The 18,155-nt window shown below is 43.3% G+C and overlaps 1 protein-coding gene across 2 annotated transcripts; it reads left to right on the top strand.

The window, feature by feature from the left end:
* On the top strand, positions 3,322 to 8,857 carry CRSP-2 (calcitonin receptor-stimulating peptide-2). Of its 2 annotated transcripts, NM_001285687.1 has the most exon segments (6): positions 3,405 to 3,422; positions 4,342 to 4,436; positions 5,182 to 5,313; positions 7,953 to 8,107; positions 8,110 to 8,138; positions 8,693 to 8,845. In NM_001285687.1, coding segments are annotated over 5 exon segments (468 nt in total). In that variant the 5' UTR covers positions 3,405 to 3,422; positions 4,342 to 4,350; the 3' UTR covers positions 8,759 to 8,845.

The raw sequence follows: 18,155 nt of genomic DNA, 5'->3' as shown, positions 1-18,155 counted from the left end.
GAAGATCATGGCATCTGGTCCCATCACTTCTTGGAAATAGATGGGGAAACAGTAGAAATAGTGGCAGACTTTATTTTTTGGGTCTCCAAAATCATTGCAGATGGTGATTGCAGCCATGAAATTCAAAGACGCTTACTCCTAGGAAGGAAAGTTATAACCAATCTGGATAGCATATAAAAAAGCAGAGACATTACTTTGCTAACAAAGGTCCATCTAATCAAGGCTATGGTTTTTCCAGTGGTCGTGTATGGATGTGAGATTTGGACTGTGAAGAAAGCTGAGAGCCAAAGAATTGATGCCTTTGAACTGTGGTTTTGGAGAAGACTCTTGAGAGTCCCTTGGACTGCAAGGAGATCCAACCAGTCCATTCTACAGGAGATCAGTCCTGGGTGTTCTTTGGAAGGACTGATGCTAAAGCTGAAACTCCAATACTTTGGCCACCTCATGTGAAAAATTGACTCATTGGAAAAGACTCTGATGCTGGGAGGGATTGGGGGCAGGAGGAGAAGGGGACGACAGAGGATGAGATGGCTGGATGGCATCACCAACTCAATGGACATCAGTTTGAGTGAACTCCGGGAGCTGGTGATGGATAGAGAGGCCTGGTGGGCTGAAGTTCATGGGGTTGCAAAGAGTTGGACAGGACTGAGCTACTTAACTGAACTGAACTGAACACTCAGCTCAGCTTGAGACACTAAGAAAGTGCTTGAGGGAAGAATTAATCTCAGCCCCTCCCTATCTAGAGAGGCTGACATTAAAGTAAAGCCTGTAATAGCCAGAGGCTATGTTAGCACCCTCTGTGGTGCAGACCCTGCATCCTGCCCCAACAGTCCATCCTCTGTAGCCTGCAAAGATTTCAGAGTGAGGAATGGATGTTTGCTTTGAAGACTGAAAACATGGCAGTCATGGGTGGAGCTCCAGCCCACAAAGTAACCTGGTTACAAAATCAGCTTCTAAAGTTGTTAACCACTTTGCAGTCACCATGGCACTGGTGAAGCCTGTGGTTCTCTTATCAGGAAAATGCAATCCAGGTAAACATATACTAACAAGTGATTTCAGAAGGTTCATATATGAGAAACCTCTTTCTTTGGAAGTCATATCCGCAAGAGTATTCTAAGAGTCAGACTCAACTAAATGAGAGCCCAATTTATACTGCCACAACTACCTACTAAGCGCCCTTCACCAATTTAGACTTGCAAATTTGTATGCACGCCTAAGCCAAGGCTCGGAATCCTAACTGCTAAGCCCCCCAAACTCCCATCTGGGTCTCAGCTCCAGGGCACACTGAGTCTGCGATTCGCCATTCTGAGCCCTCCCCTGGTTCTGCTCACCTGTCCCAGCTCTGCGCTCAAGCCAGCAGCATGCAAACAAGGAGTTCTTCCATTTCCGCATCCCTCTTCCCCGCCCCCGCCCTGCCAATTGACCCTCAGGCGACTGAGTTTTAGATACTCAGTTCCCCACCCCCGAGATTTCTATTTTTCTTGCATCAGTGCCACTCCTGGGTCAAGAAGCAGAAAACTGGAATAAGGCCTCTTGGAAGTTAGGTGTTCTGAACCCTGAGACCACCAACCTGAAAGGGAAAGAGGTGTGGCGCGAGGGCCGTGTATCGAAGGATATACAGTGGTTTCTGAACCCTGGACTGGGACGTGGACCTGTGGCCTGGGCCACTCATCACACAGCCGGGCTGGTTTCGGCTCTGCCTGGCAGAATCACCTAGCTGGGGTCCTTGCAGCCCACCGTTGGCCCGCGATATAGGCGATGCGCTCACAGTGCTTGGGCATCTGTATTGGAAACAGCAGATTGCGCATGTGCAGTAGACCTGGCGGCCCTGTAGCCTGGGAGCAGCCCTCTCTATTCTCTTAGGGCCGTCGAAGAGGGCTTGGAGTTGAAAAGTCAGGCAGAACGTTCTGCAGCTAAGTTGTGGAGGGTGTATGAAGGTCGACATGCTGCTTAATTGGGTGTTACTGCGGTCGTGTGCATAGGAACCCAAGACGCTCGGGACTGAACAAAGTAAACCCACGTGGATGCCCCTGTGCATCAGCGTTGTTTTATGAGTTCCGGTGGTGCGGGAGTGGGCACACATTTAGAGACAGTAATGAGACTGTGTGGGAAAGAGTATGGCTGGAAGTGCGAAGTGAGGAGGGTGAGAGTGCAGAGCTGGAATCACATGCCTTCGGGATATTTTGGCATGACGCACTTGGAAACTGCGGGGAAATCGGGAAATGGATCGGGCAGGTGAGAGATGATGGATGGCTGGTTAGGAAGGGGATGAATCAGTACATGCCTCGAGGTTTAGGAAACACCTATGCCTTAAATCTCCCCGCTGAGTGCCAGCGGGACATCCAGGCCTTCTTACCTGTATGTCTGGACCACCCATTGCGAATCCGGGCAGAAAACGAAGTGGAAATATCCATAGTATGGGTTGCAGTCTTACGGAATCCCCTATGTGGACCAGGAAGCTCTTCTAGATGCCCACCTAGGAGGGAAACAGTTTCTAGCTTGACTCTCCCTCAGACACACGAACACAACTCAATCGCAAAAATGGAAGAGAAGGTGTTCAGAGCGCTGTAAGGCTAAACTGGGATCGGTTGCCTTTCGCTAGAAACGCCAGATACTAAAATAAAGATCATTTGAGTTTTTTAATTTAAAAAAAAAAATGTTTTCAAGATGGGAATATAGTCCCCATTTCAAAGATAAGTGTGTTGAAGCACGGATAATTTATTTGCTATGATCTTACTAGCTCATATTGGCACAGCTGGTACTGACTTCAGGTCTGACAAACTCCTTGCCCCTCCATTTCTTGATTCCCAGAAGCCCCATCCCTCTGTGTATCATTCTAGCGGCCTGAATCAGACACCCTAGCTTGGGGACAGAATCGTCCACTCTGCTGTACATTAACCCTCCAAGCATCACTTGGGATACTGTCAGACTGCAGGGCAGCTAGGATTCCTTGTATTGTTGGACGCTGCCCCACAATATCGTCACACAGCTGGGGATGGAGTAGGACGTGCTCAAAACTCGAGGAACTGAACAGGTGAAATTTACTGTGACGTCAGTTTGTCCTCAAATTCCTGGTCACTTTTACGTGTTTTCTTTTTTGGGTCCCTACTAACCCTCCCACCCCTGCCATCAGTGATCTCAATGCAAATACACTTGGGGTGGGCTTGCTGGATGCTTCAGGCTCTGGACGCAAATGGTGACACCATCATTCTGGGGCTTCAGGATCCTTCCCCTCATTGGTTGCCTGGAGCTCTTGGACCACCCCAGACGCAGAGCTGCGGAAATAAGAGCAGCTGCTGGTGCTGGAGGCATCAGAGGCAGGCATTACCAGATCGTGTCACTTGTGCAGTGCCATCGCCTACCGCCAAGGCTACTGTCACTGCTCCCTCCTCTGCTCCAAGCCGCCCAGTTCCTGCTGCCAGGTAAGTCTGGAGACTCCAGCTTAGCTGGATTCTGTTCTCTCCCCCTCCCTTCCCTTTCCTCGTTACTTTTTCTTACCTGATCCCCTTTCCGATATCAAGAGTGTCGGTCCACGTTCTCATCATACTCTGTGTCACTCCGCGGTTCTTCTCAAGGATTCCTCCACATAGGTAACACTGAATGGTCTCAGTTCCTGGACTTTGTGCTCCACTCTCCCCTTGCTACACCGGGCTCCAGTCTTGCTTTCTTCCGCTGCACACGTGTTTAGGTCAATTTCTAGATTTTGGAGCTCTCTAGGTGCCACCCACAGAACAGGACGCAGGAATAACTGTGCCGACCGAGCGCCTTCGGATCACATCTCATGCCTAGCGGTCCGTGGGAAACGGGTTCCGAACTTGCGCCATGGGTTCAGAACTTGGTCCAGCCAAAGTGGGTGGCAAATAGGTACAACGGCTGAGGGGCGGGTAACTGTTAAACGCAAGCCCCAGTGGCAGCTTCTGGGAGCTTTTTTCCCAGTTTAAATTCTGGGTCCCAATTTGAGACTCTCCCAGCTTGCTTCTTACAGGGGCCTCTTTGCCATAGTGTGGAGTGGCTGACCGGTAGAATTTGGTTTTTTACTTTTCAGGGATTCCAACTGCAGTGGTAAGTCCTCTCTAACACCCTTCCCCATGAGATATGAGGAAAAGCCCAGCCCCAGCAGGATAGCTCTGGGTGGCTCAAGGGGAAAAGCTGTGGTGACAGGTACTCCCAGTCTGTCCTCCAGGAGTCCTGGCCAACAGGAAACGATGGTGAAGGGGAGTGAAATGACCAGCCTGAAACCAGGACGCAAGGGTGTTAGAAGCCGAGGTAGGAGTAGAGCCCAGGTCTCTGGGTTCACAAAACGAACTGCTGCAGGTGGTGATGTCACTTTCCCCCTTGCAGAGAGGCGTCATGGGGTTCTGGAAGTTTCTGCCCTTCCTGGTCCTCAGCTTCCTGGTCGTGTACCAGGCAGGCATGTTCCAGGCGGCACCATTCAGGTAAGACAGTCCCGCCAGGTGCACTCTCACCTCCCATAAATCCTGCGTTCTCAGTTGTGCTGTGCTGAATCCTTAACAACTGGCTCCTGGTGCGGGGGATGAATGGTGGTAGTGTATGAATGTACACTTGTATAGAAAGCTTATCATAAACTTTTTATAACACAAGGATGTGTAGCACACAGTTTACAAATAGGCATAAGACAGTACTCCTTATTCTAAGTTTCATAAAACTCACTGAACTTCCTAACATACTTTTGTTGCTTTTACCAAACATTTGTATCACGAGCAAAGATAGTTCTAATTTAACCATACTTGGAAAAATAGATTTCATCTTAATCTCCTAACTGCTTGGCCAATACATTTGTCTTTAAGTCTGATATGTGATCTAGTCATCTAATTTCTCATCCTCATTCAAACTATATTTATTAAACTGAAACCATTTTCAGATTCAAACTATGATTATCATTTAATTTTTAACAATAGCTGCATTTAACACTGAGCTCATAAAGATCCAGAAAATCTAACCATCAGTTTCCAGCAAATCATTTCTTGGAGGTCACACCAGAGCCTAACTGCTGGAGAAGCAGCATTTTTGGATAGAAAATGGGCTCATTTCTTCCACTGACAGTTGGAGCAGCCACATCCTCAGGGGAAGCTGCAGAAACCAGGAAACCTGGCTGCTTACCCTGAGGGTGGCGATAGGCAGGGACTCAGAGCCAGCATTGGACTTGCTTCTTTTCCCTAGGTCAGCCTTGGAGAATGACTTTGATCCTGCTATACTCACAGAGAAGGAAATGTGCCTCCTACTGGCCGCAGTGATGAACGATTATGTGCAGATGAAGACCAGTGAACTGAAGCAGGAGGCAGAGCACTTCCAGTAAGGCTTTGCCCTCCACTCTGCTCTTACCCTCTCCCTTGGCTTACTAGGAAGGGGTATCCTGACAGGTAGGAGAGAATATAGCCAGCCAGGCAGCCAGCAAGCTGTCACTGTTCATGCCTGGGGTTCAGCTCTTCTACAGGCTCCATTGAAGACAAAGATCATGTGAAGGGACTATGGTTACCCACATGTGAAAAGATGCCTTTCTGAAAGCAGTGGGGGAAGCTGTGGAATTGCTCACTCTGCAAATTGTCTGGCAGTCCAGTGCTTCCCTGGTGGCTCATTGGTAAAGAGTCTGCCTGCAGTGCAGGAGGTCCAGGTTCAATCCCTGGTTGGGGAAGATCCTCTGGAGAAGGAAATGGAAACCCACTCCAGTATTCTTGCCTGGAGAATCCCATGGTCAGAGGAGCCTGGTGGGCTACAGTCCATGGGGTTACAAGAGCTGGACATAATTTAGTGACTAAAGCTACCTACCTACCTACTGAGGAAACCTCCCAGTATTGGAGGAGTTTAGCCTCATAAAGTAAACCCAGGGAATGAATCTCATGTATCTCAGGGGATTTAGAAATGTGGCCCCTCCTCATTAACTGGGGCATGATATTCTTTCACAACTGCAAGGCATCATCATTGCACATTTGCAAAGTGAAGCCAGAGCCCTTACAAAGGATGGGGTCAGGTAGAGCAGTGTCTGAGGTAGGTCTGGGGCCTTTAGACGTGTAGAATCTGTGGACACGTGCACGTTCTCACTGGACCAGACACCCTTCCCCATCTCCACCTCCCTGTGCACCCTGAGCTTTGAGTTCACACCAGCAGAGCCATGTATTGCACGTGCACCCACCCTGAGGACCTGTCTGCAGAGCAGGAAGGACTGAGCAGCATGTGGAATGCCAGAAAAGGTCACCCCTTCCCCACCGCAGCCCTTCCCCACTCAGCAAACCTGAGTTCTCCTAGTGGAGAGTGTGTGAGTTTGCCTCCTGCCTGCCCCCTCCCACCTCTGCTCCAAGTGCCCCCTCCCTGGTCTAACCTTCTGCATGACTGTCTTCTGGGGCAGCCCCAGCCCATGGTATTGTGTGGCTTGTCTTTTCCCTGCAGCCTGGATAGCTCCAGAGCTAAGCAGTGCAGTAATCTGAGTATCTATGTGCTGGGCATATACACACAGGACCTCAACAAGGTTTACATATTCTACTTAACTAAAACTGGGGTCAGAATGCCTGGAAAGAAATCAGTCATGGTCAGAGTTTTAGAGAAAGATCACAACACCTCACACTGCAAGCAAAAATGTTAGTTGGTCAGCCGTGTCTGACTCTTTGTGATCCCATGGACTATAGCCCACCAGGCTCCTCTGTCCATGGAATTCTCCAGGCAAAGATACTGGAATGAGTAGCCATTCCCTCCTCCAGGGGATCTTCACAACCCAGGGATCAAACCCAGGTCTCCTGAATTGCAGGTAGATTCTTTACCATATGAGTCACCAGGGATTAGATAAAGACCATGACCCCCTCACATTGGCATGCCCCAAAGTACCTACTCCACCCTTTCCTCTCCTTTCCAATTTCTTTCTTCCTATAACTTGATGCATGTGATCTTCTCTGGTTGCTTTTTGGGCTAGTATCAGTGGCTTTTTTTAGAGCAGTGGATGTCTGGAACATCAGAGGGGAGGAGGGAGAGCAAGTCAGAAGAGAATCAGGAAGAGATCAGGAGAGAGCGGGCAGCCCCAGGAGTACCTGTGGATTTCATAGTACAGCTTCCCAGTCCTGCTTCTGAACATGCCTGTCACTGGGGGAATAAAAGTATATTTCTAAAAACACCAGAGCTGTGGTGGTTATTGCTCTAGCTACATCCCATAGTAGATGGATTCAGGGACCTGTCTGGCAAGTAGCCTTAGCCCTGGGTAGCTGGAGTTAGGGCTTGGTGGGTGGTCCCTGTGAGCAACCTCAGGTAGCAAAAACAGGAGCACTGAGGAGCTACATAGCACCTCTGGGACTTGATGCTATAAATTCACTTCCTCTTCCAGGGGGACAGGGGAGTTTTTCTTTTCCTAAGAACACTCAGTCCCTGAGAATGGGATGCATCCTTCAGACAGTCTTTAAGAATGAGGTAGGGTGTGGTACTGTAATCTCTCTAGTCACCTAAGCTTAGTTAAGTTTTCATTTGCATGCATTTTCAGTCATGTCTGACTCTTTGCAAGCCCATGGACTGTAGCCTGCCAGGCTCCTCTGTCCATGAAATTTTCCAGGCAAGAATGCTGGGGTAGGTTACCATTTTCTCCTCCAGGGATTTTTTCCAACCCAGGAATTGAACCCACATCTACTGGGTCTCCTGCATTGGATTTCTTTTTTTACCACGGAGCCACATGGGAATCCCAAGGTTTTTACTTGCACAGAAAAGATTGCCTGCTATAGTTCTGTGTTCCACAGCTTGTTGTCCATAGTGGGTTTGGTTTTTCTGACACTCCTGGAAACGGAGAACGATTGTGGCATTTTCTCTTATGCTCTATGATTTTCTGCTGTGATTTTGTGCTTAGAAGAAATATTTAAGGTTCATTGGTGCCTCTCAGAAAAGTAATTTTGCTGTGGGGTAGCACTTGCCCTCAGCCTCTCACTGACAGACTTTCTCTTTTTCTCCATTCTGCAAATCAGCATCACTGCCCAGAAAAGATCCTGTAACAGGGCCACCTGTGTGACCCATAAGATGGCAGGCTCACTAAGCAGATCTGGGAGTGAGATTAAGAGGAACTTCATGTCTACTAATGTGGGCTCCAAAGCCTTTGGCCAGCGCAGCAGGGACCTTCAGAACTGAGCAGTGAAATGACTCCAGGAAGAAAGGTGAGCATGCTAATACCTCAGATAGCAAGGCAAATGGCTGGGTATTGCAGGAGTACAGACCACACTCTAACACTTTCTATATCATAAAAAAATCCACAGCGGAGTTGCTGACCCCAGTGTCTAGATATAGAACAGAGAGTCTGAATATCTGAAACCCTTCTAACGGGTTCATTTCTATTTTCCTGTGTCTTATTGTGACACTGAGAGGAAATATAGATTCTATTCATTTAAAATACTGTTCTTTGCAGTTATAATTGTAATTATTCTAGTTGTTTACTTTGAAAGGCAGAGACCCTTCCCTTTGGAGTAAGTCCTATAATGTCATGTACATCTGAATTCAGAGTATAGACTTGGGTTCAAATACTGTGTTTGTCCTTACTAACTATGTAACCATGGAGCAGACCCAGTTACCCCATGAGCCTCGGTTTCCTCATATAACTTGAAGGCAACAATAGTACCCACCTTTCATCATTAATATAAAAAGTAATTGAGATAGTACATGACAAGAGCCTCATTAATAAGTACTAATATTCTGTTCTTTTTTTCCCTCCTAGGTCACCAAGAAGCTGAACTCCATTTCTTTTAATTTGCATGAAACTAACTTATTGAAAAAAAATTGAATGGAAGATACACATATATGCATGCCTCTTGATACTGAAAACATTTCTTTTTGCTTGAAATAAAGGCAAATGCAGAATAAAATCATTGCAATTACCCAATGTGTATCTTTTTATATTTGATTCTATATTCAATAAATATGACACATATCTCATTGACTTAGCTGGTAGCAAATCCAGATCCTGTCAGCCAACCTATTAGCTGTTCTGTGAAACCTCAGGAGCACATGAAGTTGCTGACTTGTGGGTGCCTGGAGGGTGCATAGTAATACCGAGCCTCAGTGGAACTCTTTGTTTAAAGAAATGCTTAATGCACTTCATCAAGATAAAAATTTATTTTCAATACAGTTAAAAGGACAGTTGCTGCTATTTATGCTGTTTTTCCAATGAGAAACTCAGGGAACTGTGAACACTTTGTTGATCAGGCTGGCTCAAATGAGGCAATGATACCATGCTTGGGCTGGGTCATCAGCATCATGTACCCTCAGTGTCAAGTGAAAAATCTTTATTGGAATTAGAACCCTCGGCATCTTAAAGAGACGTTCACATTTATTTTCAGGGAGTGCTCTGGTCCCCAGCCCCAGAGGTTATCTGTTCTCTTCTTCTTGACTCAGATTTCTCCTTACCCATCTCCCATTCCTGCCTTACCTCCCAACAGCCACTCATACCACCTCCCCCACCAGCCTGCAAAGCCCTTTAGAAGCAGTGGCTCACAGTCTGAAAAGGGATCACAGACTGGTAGACCAGGAAAGATCATCAGATACCATCTAATCCAATGTTTTACTTTCTGAGTTGCAGAGAAGAAAAGTGCATTGCTCAGAGTCCTGAAATAAGTTTAACAGAGACATTCCCATGTTTAACAATCACTGAGTCTCTCCTGTAGGCTTAACGCTAGCTCCAGGAAGAGCAATGAACAGAATAGACAAAAACCCCTGCATTCATGGGGCTTATATTCTAACCAGGGGAGACTGAGGTGATCCAGCTGTAGAGTCAGAGGCATTCAGTATTAAAAGGAATCTGGGATGTCATGGGTCTAAAGGCTTATTAAATGCAGAAATATCCCAGCGTCAACATTCCTGGTATCTGTTGGAAATAACGAGATACCAACTATTGACTAACTTCCAAGATGACTGAACAGCCCATTTCACTGGTGGACAGTCAGTTAAGTTTTGGTTTTGTTTAATGGATTATACTTAAAAAAAAAAAAAAAAGATTATTTATTTATTTTTGGCTGTGCCGGGTCTTTGCTGCTGTGCAGGGTTTTCTCTAACTGCAGTGAACGGGGGCTACTCTCTAGTTGTGGTGCACAGGCTTCTCATTGCAGTAGTTTCTCTTCTTGCAGAGCACAGGCTGTAGGTGTGCAGGCCTCAGTAGTTACAGCGCATGGGCTCAGTAGTTATGGCTCCCAGGCTCTAGGGCACAGGCTCAATAGTTGTGGCTCATGGGCTTAGTTGCTCAGTGGCATGTGGAATCTTCCCATCCAGGGATCAAACCTGTGTTCTGGGCACTGACGGTGGATTCTTTACCACTGAGCCACTAGGGAAGCCCTAAGTGGGTTTTTTAAATTAGAACACCATCCCCACTACCTGCTGATTCTAGTTATTTCCTCAGAAGCTCATAGAATTATGACCCTTGTTCCCATTCATTCTTTACTCATCATAATATTACATAAAGATAGATCAGAGCATGCCTCCCTTAGGTACAGAATTCTCCACTGATTCCACATCTCAGAGTAAACACTTGGGGCATTGCAGTGGTTTCTCAATAAACTCTACTTTGTCAGAGGATATGTATTAAATTTTACTTCCAAATTCAATTTGCTTGTGATTTATTTAGGATTTTGTATTACCTTTTTTAAGTCTATTATTGGGGCTACAGCAATGGGATCACACGAATTGATAAACTTCGAACTTTTTCTGTTTTAAATCAGTGCAAATACTGTGAAAATTATCTCTGCCCTAAGCCTGACATCGGAGAAGGCAATGGCACCCCACTCCAGTACTCTTGCGTGGAAAATCCTATGGATGGAGGAGCCTGGTAGGCTGCAGTCCATGGGGTCGCTGAGTCGGATACGACTGAGTGACTTCACTTTCACTTTTCACTTTCATGCATTGGAGAAGGAAATGGCAACCCACTCCAGTGTTCTTACCTGGAGAATCCCAGGGATGGGGGAGCACGCTGTCTATGGGGTTGTACAGAGTCGAACACGACTGAAATGACTTAGCAGCAGCAGCAAGCTTGATGTAATTCACCTGTGAAATTTTCTCACAGAATTCCTTTATAACATAGTACCTAGCAAAGTTTTCAATTTCTGCCAAGGTTACTCAATTCTATTATTATTTTGTTTTAATATATATTCTTGTTTTACATGTATTTCTGTGAAACTTTTAAATTTTTACATGCGTTAGCAAATTGGACTTTTTCAGTATAATTTAAAATCTTCATATGTGAGGCTATATCTTCTTTTTCATTCTGGATGTAGTGTATCTGTATTTTCCTTAGTCTAAGAGGTATATAACCTGACTCTATATCATTTCTCTGATCTTCTCCTAACCCATTGCTTGCTCTACTCCCAGCTTCCTCTAGGTCTTTACATTTACTATTTTCTCTGCCTGACATGCTATTCCCTCAATTTCTTGCATGACTAACACACTCCCTTTCTTTCAGAAGTCTGCTGAAACATCACCTTCTCAGAAAAGGCTTTCTTGTATGCTTATATATGAAATGGCTCTGATCACTCTCTACCAACATTATTCAGCTTATTTTTCCAATATAGAGCTTACCATTATTTTATCCACATAGAACCTATCACTGTCTAAAATGTTATATATTTAGTTAGTCTATGTACTTCCACTAGCATGTAACTCTATGAGAGAAGTTGCATGGATATTTATCTATACTCCTGGAGTGCAGAAAAAATTCTGAACACAGCAGCCCTTCAATAAATACCTGTTGAGTTAATAAACTATGAAACTCTATGAACTTCTGACTTTTTCCCCCTCTGAATTCATCGTTAACCATGCATCATATCATGGTTTTGAAAAGTAAGGTTGTCATTTTTAAAATCATCTTTTATTTTTCTTTTGCTATCTACTTTAACTGAAAGGTTATTTAGTAGAGAAATTTCAAATTTAAAATAGCTTTTAAAATTACACTTGAGTTATTTAGTTCTAGACTTTTTACATTGAGTTTTGACAAAGTGATCTCTATAATTTTTTGCTTGGAAATGTATTTAGATTTTATTTGAGGCATATCATTGTGGCCCTTTCTCAAAATTGTCATAAAAGTAACAGAAAGTAAAGTACTTTCCCTGAACTTAAAATTTTCATATAGGTATCTATCTATATGTATCTCTATGGATATGTAATTAAAGGGATTAATTATATTATTCTTATCTATTATTTTTGCCTGGGTAGTTGATCAAAGACTAAGAGGGCAGTAAAGTTTCCAAGTATTATTTTGTCTCTGTGAATTATACCCTCATATTTCTAAAAACATTTACATATTATAAAGGTTTTCTTGTTTTAAAAATCTACTTTTATAAGGTATAATTTATATAATACAATATTATATAGATGAATTATATTTTCATGATTTTTACCAAAAGTATACCACACAACCTATGTAATCATCATAACAGAAGGCATGGAATATTTCCATCATTTCAGAATGTTCTTTATGTTACTTTGAAGTCAATAAGCTCTGAACCCCTACCCCTAACTATAATCACTGATTATATAATTATATAATTTCTGTCACTGTGGATTCATTTTTCAATAGATATTTGCTATGTACTCTTTATTATCTAGCTTTTTTTCACTCAGCATTTTGAGAGATTTATTTATATAGTTGCATATATCCAGATGTTCAAGCTGGATTTAGAAAAGGCAGAGGAACCAGAGATCAAATTGCCAACATCCGCTGGATTACTGAAAAAGTGAGAGAGTTCCAGAAATACATCTATTTCTGCTTTATTGACTACGCCAAAGCCTTTGACTGTATGGATCACAATAAACTGTGGAAAATTTTTAAAGAGATGGAAATATCAGATCACCTAACCTGCCTCATGAGAAATCTGTATGTAGGTCAAGAAGCAACAGAACTGGACATGGAACAACAGACTGGTTCCAAATCCAAATATATGTCAAGGCTGTATATTGTCACCCTGCTTATTTAACTAATATGCAGAGTACATCATGAGAAATGCCAGGCTGGATGAAGCACAAGCTGGAATCAAGATTGCCAGGAGAAATATCAATAACCTCAGATATGCAGATGACACCACCCTTATGGCAAAAAGCGATAAAGAACTAAAGAGTCTCTTGATGAAAGTGAAAGAGGAGAGTGAAAAAGTTGGCTTAAAACTCAACATTCAGAAAACCAAGATAATGGCATCTGGTCCCATCACTTCATGGCAAATAGATGGGGAAACAATGGAAACAGTGACAGGCTTTATTTTCTTGGGCTGCAGATGGTGACTGCAGCTATGAAATTAAAAGATGCTTGCTCCTTGGAAGAAAAGTTATGACCAACCTAGACAGCATATTAAAAACAGAGACACTACTTTGCTTTGTTCGTCTAATCAAAGCTATGGTTTTCCCAGTAGTCACGTATGGATGTGAGAGTTGAACTATAAAGAAAGCTGAGTGCCAAAGAATTGATGCTTTTGAGCTGTGGTGTTGAAGAAGACTCTTGAGAGTCCCTTGGACAGCAAGGAGACCCAACCAGTCCATCCTAAAGGAAAGCAGTCCTGAGTGTTTATTGGAAGGACTGATGCTGAAGCCGAAACCCCAATACTTTGGCCACCTGATATGAAGAACTGACTCATTAGAAAAGACCCTGATGCTGGGAAAGATTGAAGGTGGGAGGAGAAGGGGATGATAGAGGATGAGATGGTTGAATGGCGTCACTGGCTCAATGGACATGAATTTGAGTAAGCTCCAAGAGCTGGTGATAGACAGGGAAGTCTGGCATGCTGCAGTCCATGGGGTCGCAAATAGTTGGACATAACTGAGCTACTGAACTGAACTGAATTGAACTGAATGTATTAGTATGGGCTCCCCTGATAGTTCAGTTGGTATAGAATTCGCCTGCAATGCAGGAGACCCTGGTTCAATTCCTCAGTCGGGAAGATTCACTGGAGAAGGGATAGGCTACCCACTCAAGTATTCTTGGGCTTCCCTGTGGCTCAGCTGGTAAAGAATCCACCTGCAATGAGGGAGACCTGGGTTCGATCCCTGGGTTGGGAAGATCCCATGGAGAAGGGAAAGACTACCCACTCCAGTATCCTGACCTGGAGAATTCCATGGAATATATAGTCCATGGGGTCACAAAGAGTCAGACATGACTGAGCAAATTTCACTTTCACTTTCATGTGCCAGTATATAATTATTTGGGAAACTAATGGGACGTTAGTTGAGTATTAATTCTCAAGAGTTGGAATGAAGAAATTCAGTAGCATTCCACTGTATACCAAAATTTGTTGGACAAACAGATGTATTATTTTCAGTTTTGGTTATTATGTATCACACTCTTATGAACATTCATGTATAAATATTTCTAGGAACAGCTTAAGTCATTTCTCTTGGATAAATAGCTAAAAGTTGTATGGTAAATGTTTGTTATAACTAAACTGACTAAGCCAGTTTACAAATGGCTCTGTCATTTTACACCCCCAGCATAAATTTTAGATCATTTAACTTGCTGCATACAACCTTGACAATGATTGGTATTTTCGGCCTTTATAATTTTAGCCATGCTCATGATACTGTAGCAGATTCTCACTGTGAGTTTTAATTTTTATCTCCCTAATAACTCCTGATAATTGAATAGCCTTTCATGAGCCTATTGGCCATTTGTTTATATTCTTTTGTGAAGCTCTTTTTTCACTATTTTTCCCATTTTTAGTTGGACACCTTATCTTCTTACTAATATAGTTATAAAAGGTCTTAATATTATTCTAGATATGAATCCTGCTTCTTTTAGGGAATTATTTCACTCACCTGCTCACATTTCTCTTCCTCTTAAATAACTTTTTCTTTGGGAAGCCAGATGCCATGAAATGAGGCTGTTCAAGCAGGCGGTGGAGAAGTCTGCTTAACACACCTGTGTGTTAAGAAATGCATGTCTCTATGTGTACCCCATTGTTCATCGCAGCACTGTATACAATAGCTAGGACATGGAAGCAACCTAAATGTCCATTGGCAGACAAATGGATAATAAAGCTGTGGAACATATACACAATGGAATATTACTCAGCTACTGAAAAGAACACACTTGAATCAGTTCTAACGAGTTGGATGAAATTGGAGCCTATTGTATAATAGAGTGAAATCAGAAAGAAAATCACCAATACAGTATATTAATGCATATATATGGAATTAAGAAAGATGGTAACAATGACCCTATATGAGAGACAGTAAAAGAGACACAGTGAGACTGTGGACTCTGTGAGAGAAGGCGAGGGTGGGATGATTTGAAAGAATAGCACTGAAACATGTATATTACCATATGTGAAACAGATCACCAGTCCAAGTTCAATGCATGAAACAGAGTGCTCAAAGCCAGTGCCCTGGGACAACCCTGAGGGATGGGATGGGGAGGGAGGTGGGAGTGGGGTTCAGGATGGGGGACACATGTACACTCATGGCTGATTCATATCAATGTATGTCAAAAACCACTACATTATTGTCAAGTAATTAGCCTCCAATTAAAATAAATAAATTTAAAAAAAAAAGAAATGCATGTCTCCGACCAATAGCCAACAAAGAATTGAGGCCTGTCAACAACCAAATGAATGAGTTTATAAGTGGATTCTCCAGCTCCCTTTGAGCCTGAATTTGACTATAGACATAGCTGAGAGATGGACAACAACCTCAAGAGAGACCCTGAATTAGAACCACCCAGTTGAGCCTCTTCCAGATAACCTACCCTCATAAACTGTGAAGAAAACAGATATTTGTTCTTCTGAACTACTCGACTGAGCATGCACACACACATACACACACAAGTTTTGAGAAAATTTACTACACAGCAATAGATAACTAATATCTATCCAAACTACGATAATGTTAGTGCTTCCCTGGAAAACACATTCAAGGGAAGTTGGCTAGATGAGCAGACGTGAGTTTAAATTGGAAGTCACAGTTCCTGAAAAGGATGCATTGTCAGACTTCTTTCCCCTGGTCCCCAAACTCAGATCATATCAGGTGCAATTTCCTAAGTGGCTTGCATTCCAAACAAAATTAAGTCTTTCTGTTCCTCCTTATTGGGCTTCCCTCACGGCCCAGCTGGTAAAGAATCCACCTGCAATGCAGGAGACTTGGGTATTGAGTGTTTTTTACCAGCAGCCTCTTTCTCTCTCTGAGTTCTCAATGTTCTCCACCCTATAGCTACTCTTCCACATTATACTTTCTGCCTGTAAGGTTCTCCTGGTGAGAAGAAACCATTAAGATCCTATAGCCCAATCTTCATGCTTGAATTACTCTATAATTCCCCCAGCTGGTCTTCTAGATTACTTTTAAAAATTTGATTCACAATCTACTGATGTGACATTTTATCTCTGGATCATCCTGATTGTTAGAAAATTTCTCCAACAGTGAACACAGTGAGAATTCACTTTCTCTCCTCTCCTGCTTCATTGGGTTCTCAAGAAATTCATTCTTTGGCAAAATATCCAGGGAGAATTAGCTGTGACTTAAGACCACACATCTGAAGGTACTAATCGTATGAGGATTTAAAGTAAATCATATTTTCTTTGCTATGAAGTGTCTGGCTGGACTTGGTTTTCTATCAGCCATCTCATTAGCTATATTCATCTTAGATAATCACCTATTTATTTTCGAGAATGTATCTAGGGTAGGGGAGAAGTTTCTTCCATTATTTGGATCCTCAGAAATTTCTACTCTTGGTGAAATATTTCAGGGCGTTCCTGTAGCAACAGCTGTACATAAATGATTGGTAGAACTAAAAGATGTCTTGCCCTTTTCCCTTGGAGTGCCTGAGCCAAGCACTATAAACCTGCGCCTCATCTCTCCCTCTCAGGCAAAGATAAGATTGTTTCCATAAAGACAGGCATTCTAGAGACTTCCTGAAGAGTTTGGCTAAACTGTGGATCTAGAAAGGTTGTAGGAATGGTTTCTCATCTTCATGAAGATAGTCAACTATCTGCCATGCCCTGTATAAAGCCGTTAAGATAGTCCACAAAGCTACACACGCTGTGAAACCTGACTATCGTTCCAGCCTCATTTCTCATGATGCTCCTCGTCCCACTCTGAGTTCTAATTACACTGGTATTCTTTCAATTTGTAAAAACCTGCATATTCTTCCTACATGGAAGAATGATTTTCTTCCATGGAAGAAATTATTGAAACTCATGGGAGAATTTATTGTCTCTGTTCCCAGTTAACTCTACCTTTCGGATCTCAGCTAAAGGTTGTTTCCTCCTGAAAGCCTTCCCAGTGACCACTCCCTGAGTCTAGGTTACATTCCTTTCTTATCTGACTTTAAAGATTGGATATACCTTTCTTTCAACTCACTGTTCCAGTTTTAGTTTATACATTCAGACTTATTGTCTCATTAGTATCTGTTTCCCCTTAGACTGAGAGTCCCATTCACACAGGAACCACATCCATTCTGCTCTCTGTTGCAGCACTTAATATAATGTCGGATAAGGTAAGTCTTTGCAGCATTTAGGAAAGAAGCAATTAGAATCCATTGTGATAAATGCTATCCTTGAAGTAGGCACAGGAGGACTATAATCTAACCTGATCTAGATTTTTAAAAACTTCCTAGAGGATGTGATATCATACCACATCTCTAAAAATGAACAAAATTTTCTCAAGTGAACAATGCAGCTAGGGAAGTAAGAGGTAAACAGAGCCTGAATAAGTTGACTACTCATTGGATATAAGTTAACAAATGATTCCCCCTTTACAAATGAGAACCATGTCTTTGTGGCCACATGGGCTTTTCTCCAGGTGTGGCACGCAGGGGCTACACTCTAGTTGCAGTGCACAGCCTTGTCAAGGCAGTGGCTTCTCTTGTTGTGGAGCATGGGCTCTGGGGCATGCAGGCTTCAGTAGCTGCAGCACATGGGCCCAGTAGTTGTGGCTTCTAGGCTCTAGAGCACAGGCTCAATAGTTGTGGTGCAAGGGTTAGTCACTCCGCTGCAAGTGGGATTTTCCTGAATCAGTGATCCAATGCCGGCATTGGCAGGTGGATTCTTTTTATCACTGAGCCACCAGGGAAGCCTAAGAGCTATGTTTTATTTTATGGACTTGCTGAGGACTTAAATCTAGAAGACACACTTTCAGATAATTCTAACATACTACTCCAAAGAGGTAAGGGTGAGGCCAGCATATAATGGGAGTTTTTTCTTAGACAAAAACATAGGCAGAAC

The sequence above is a fragment of the Capra hircus genome, chromosome 15 (assembly GCF_001704415.2).
Source record: "Capra hircus breed San Clemente chromosome 15, ASM170441v1, whole genome shotgun sequence".
Lineage (NCBI taxonomy): Eukaryota > Metazoa > Chordata > Mammalia > Artiodactyla > Bovidae > Capra > Capra hircus.
This window is presented reverse-complemented; position numbering and strand designations above follow the sequence as displayed.

Coding starts and splice junctions, on each gene's coding strand:
- CRSP-2 (XM_013969432.1), top strand. CDS start 4,351: ATGGGGTTCTGGAAGTTTCTGCCCTTCCTGGTCCTCAGCTTCCTGGTC. Junction 4,437..5,181: donor TTCCAGGCGGCACCATTCAG/GTAAGACAGTCC, acceptor TCTTTTCCCTAG/GTCAGCCTTGGAGAATGACT. Junction 5,314..7,952: donor CAGGAGGCAGAGCACTTCCA/GTAAGGCTTTGC, acceptor TCTGCAAATCAG/CATCACTGCCCAGAAAAGAT.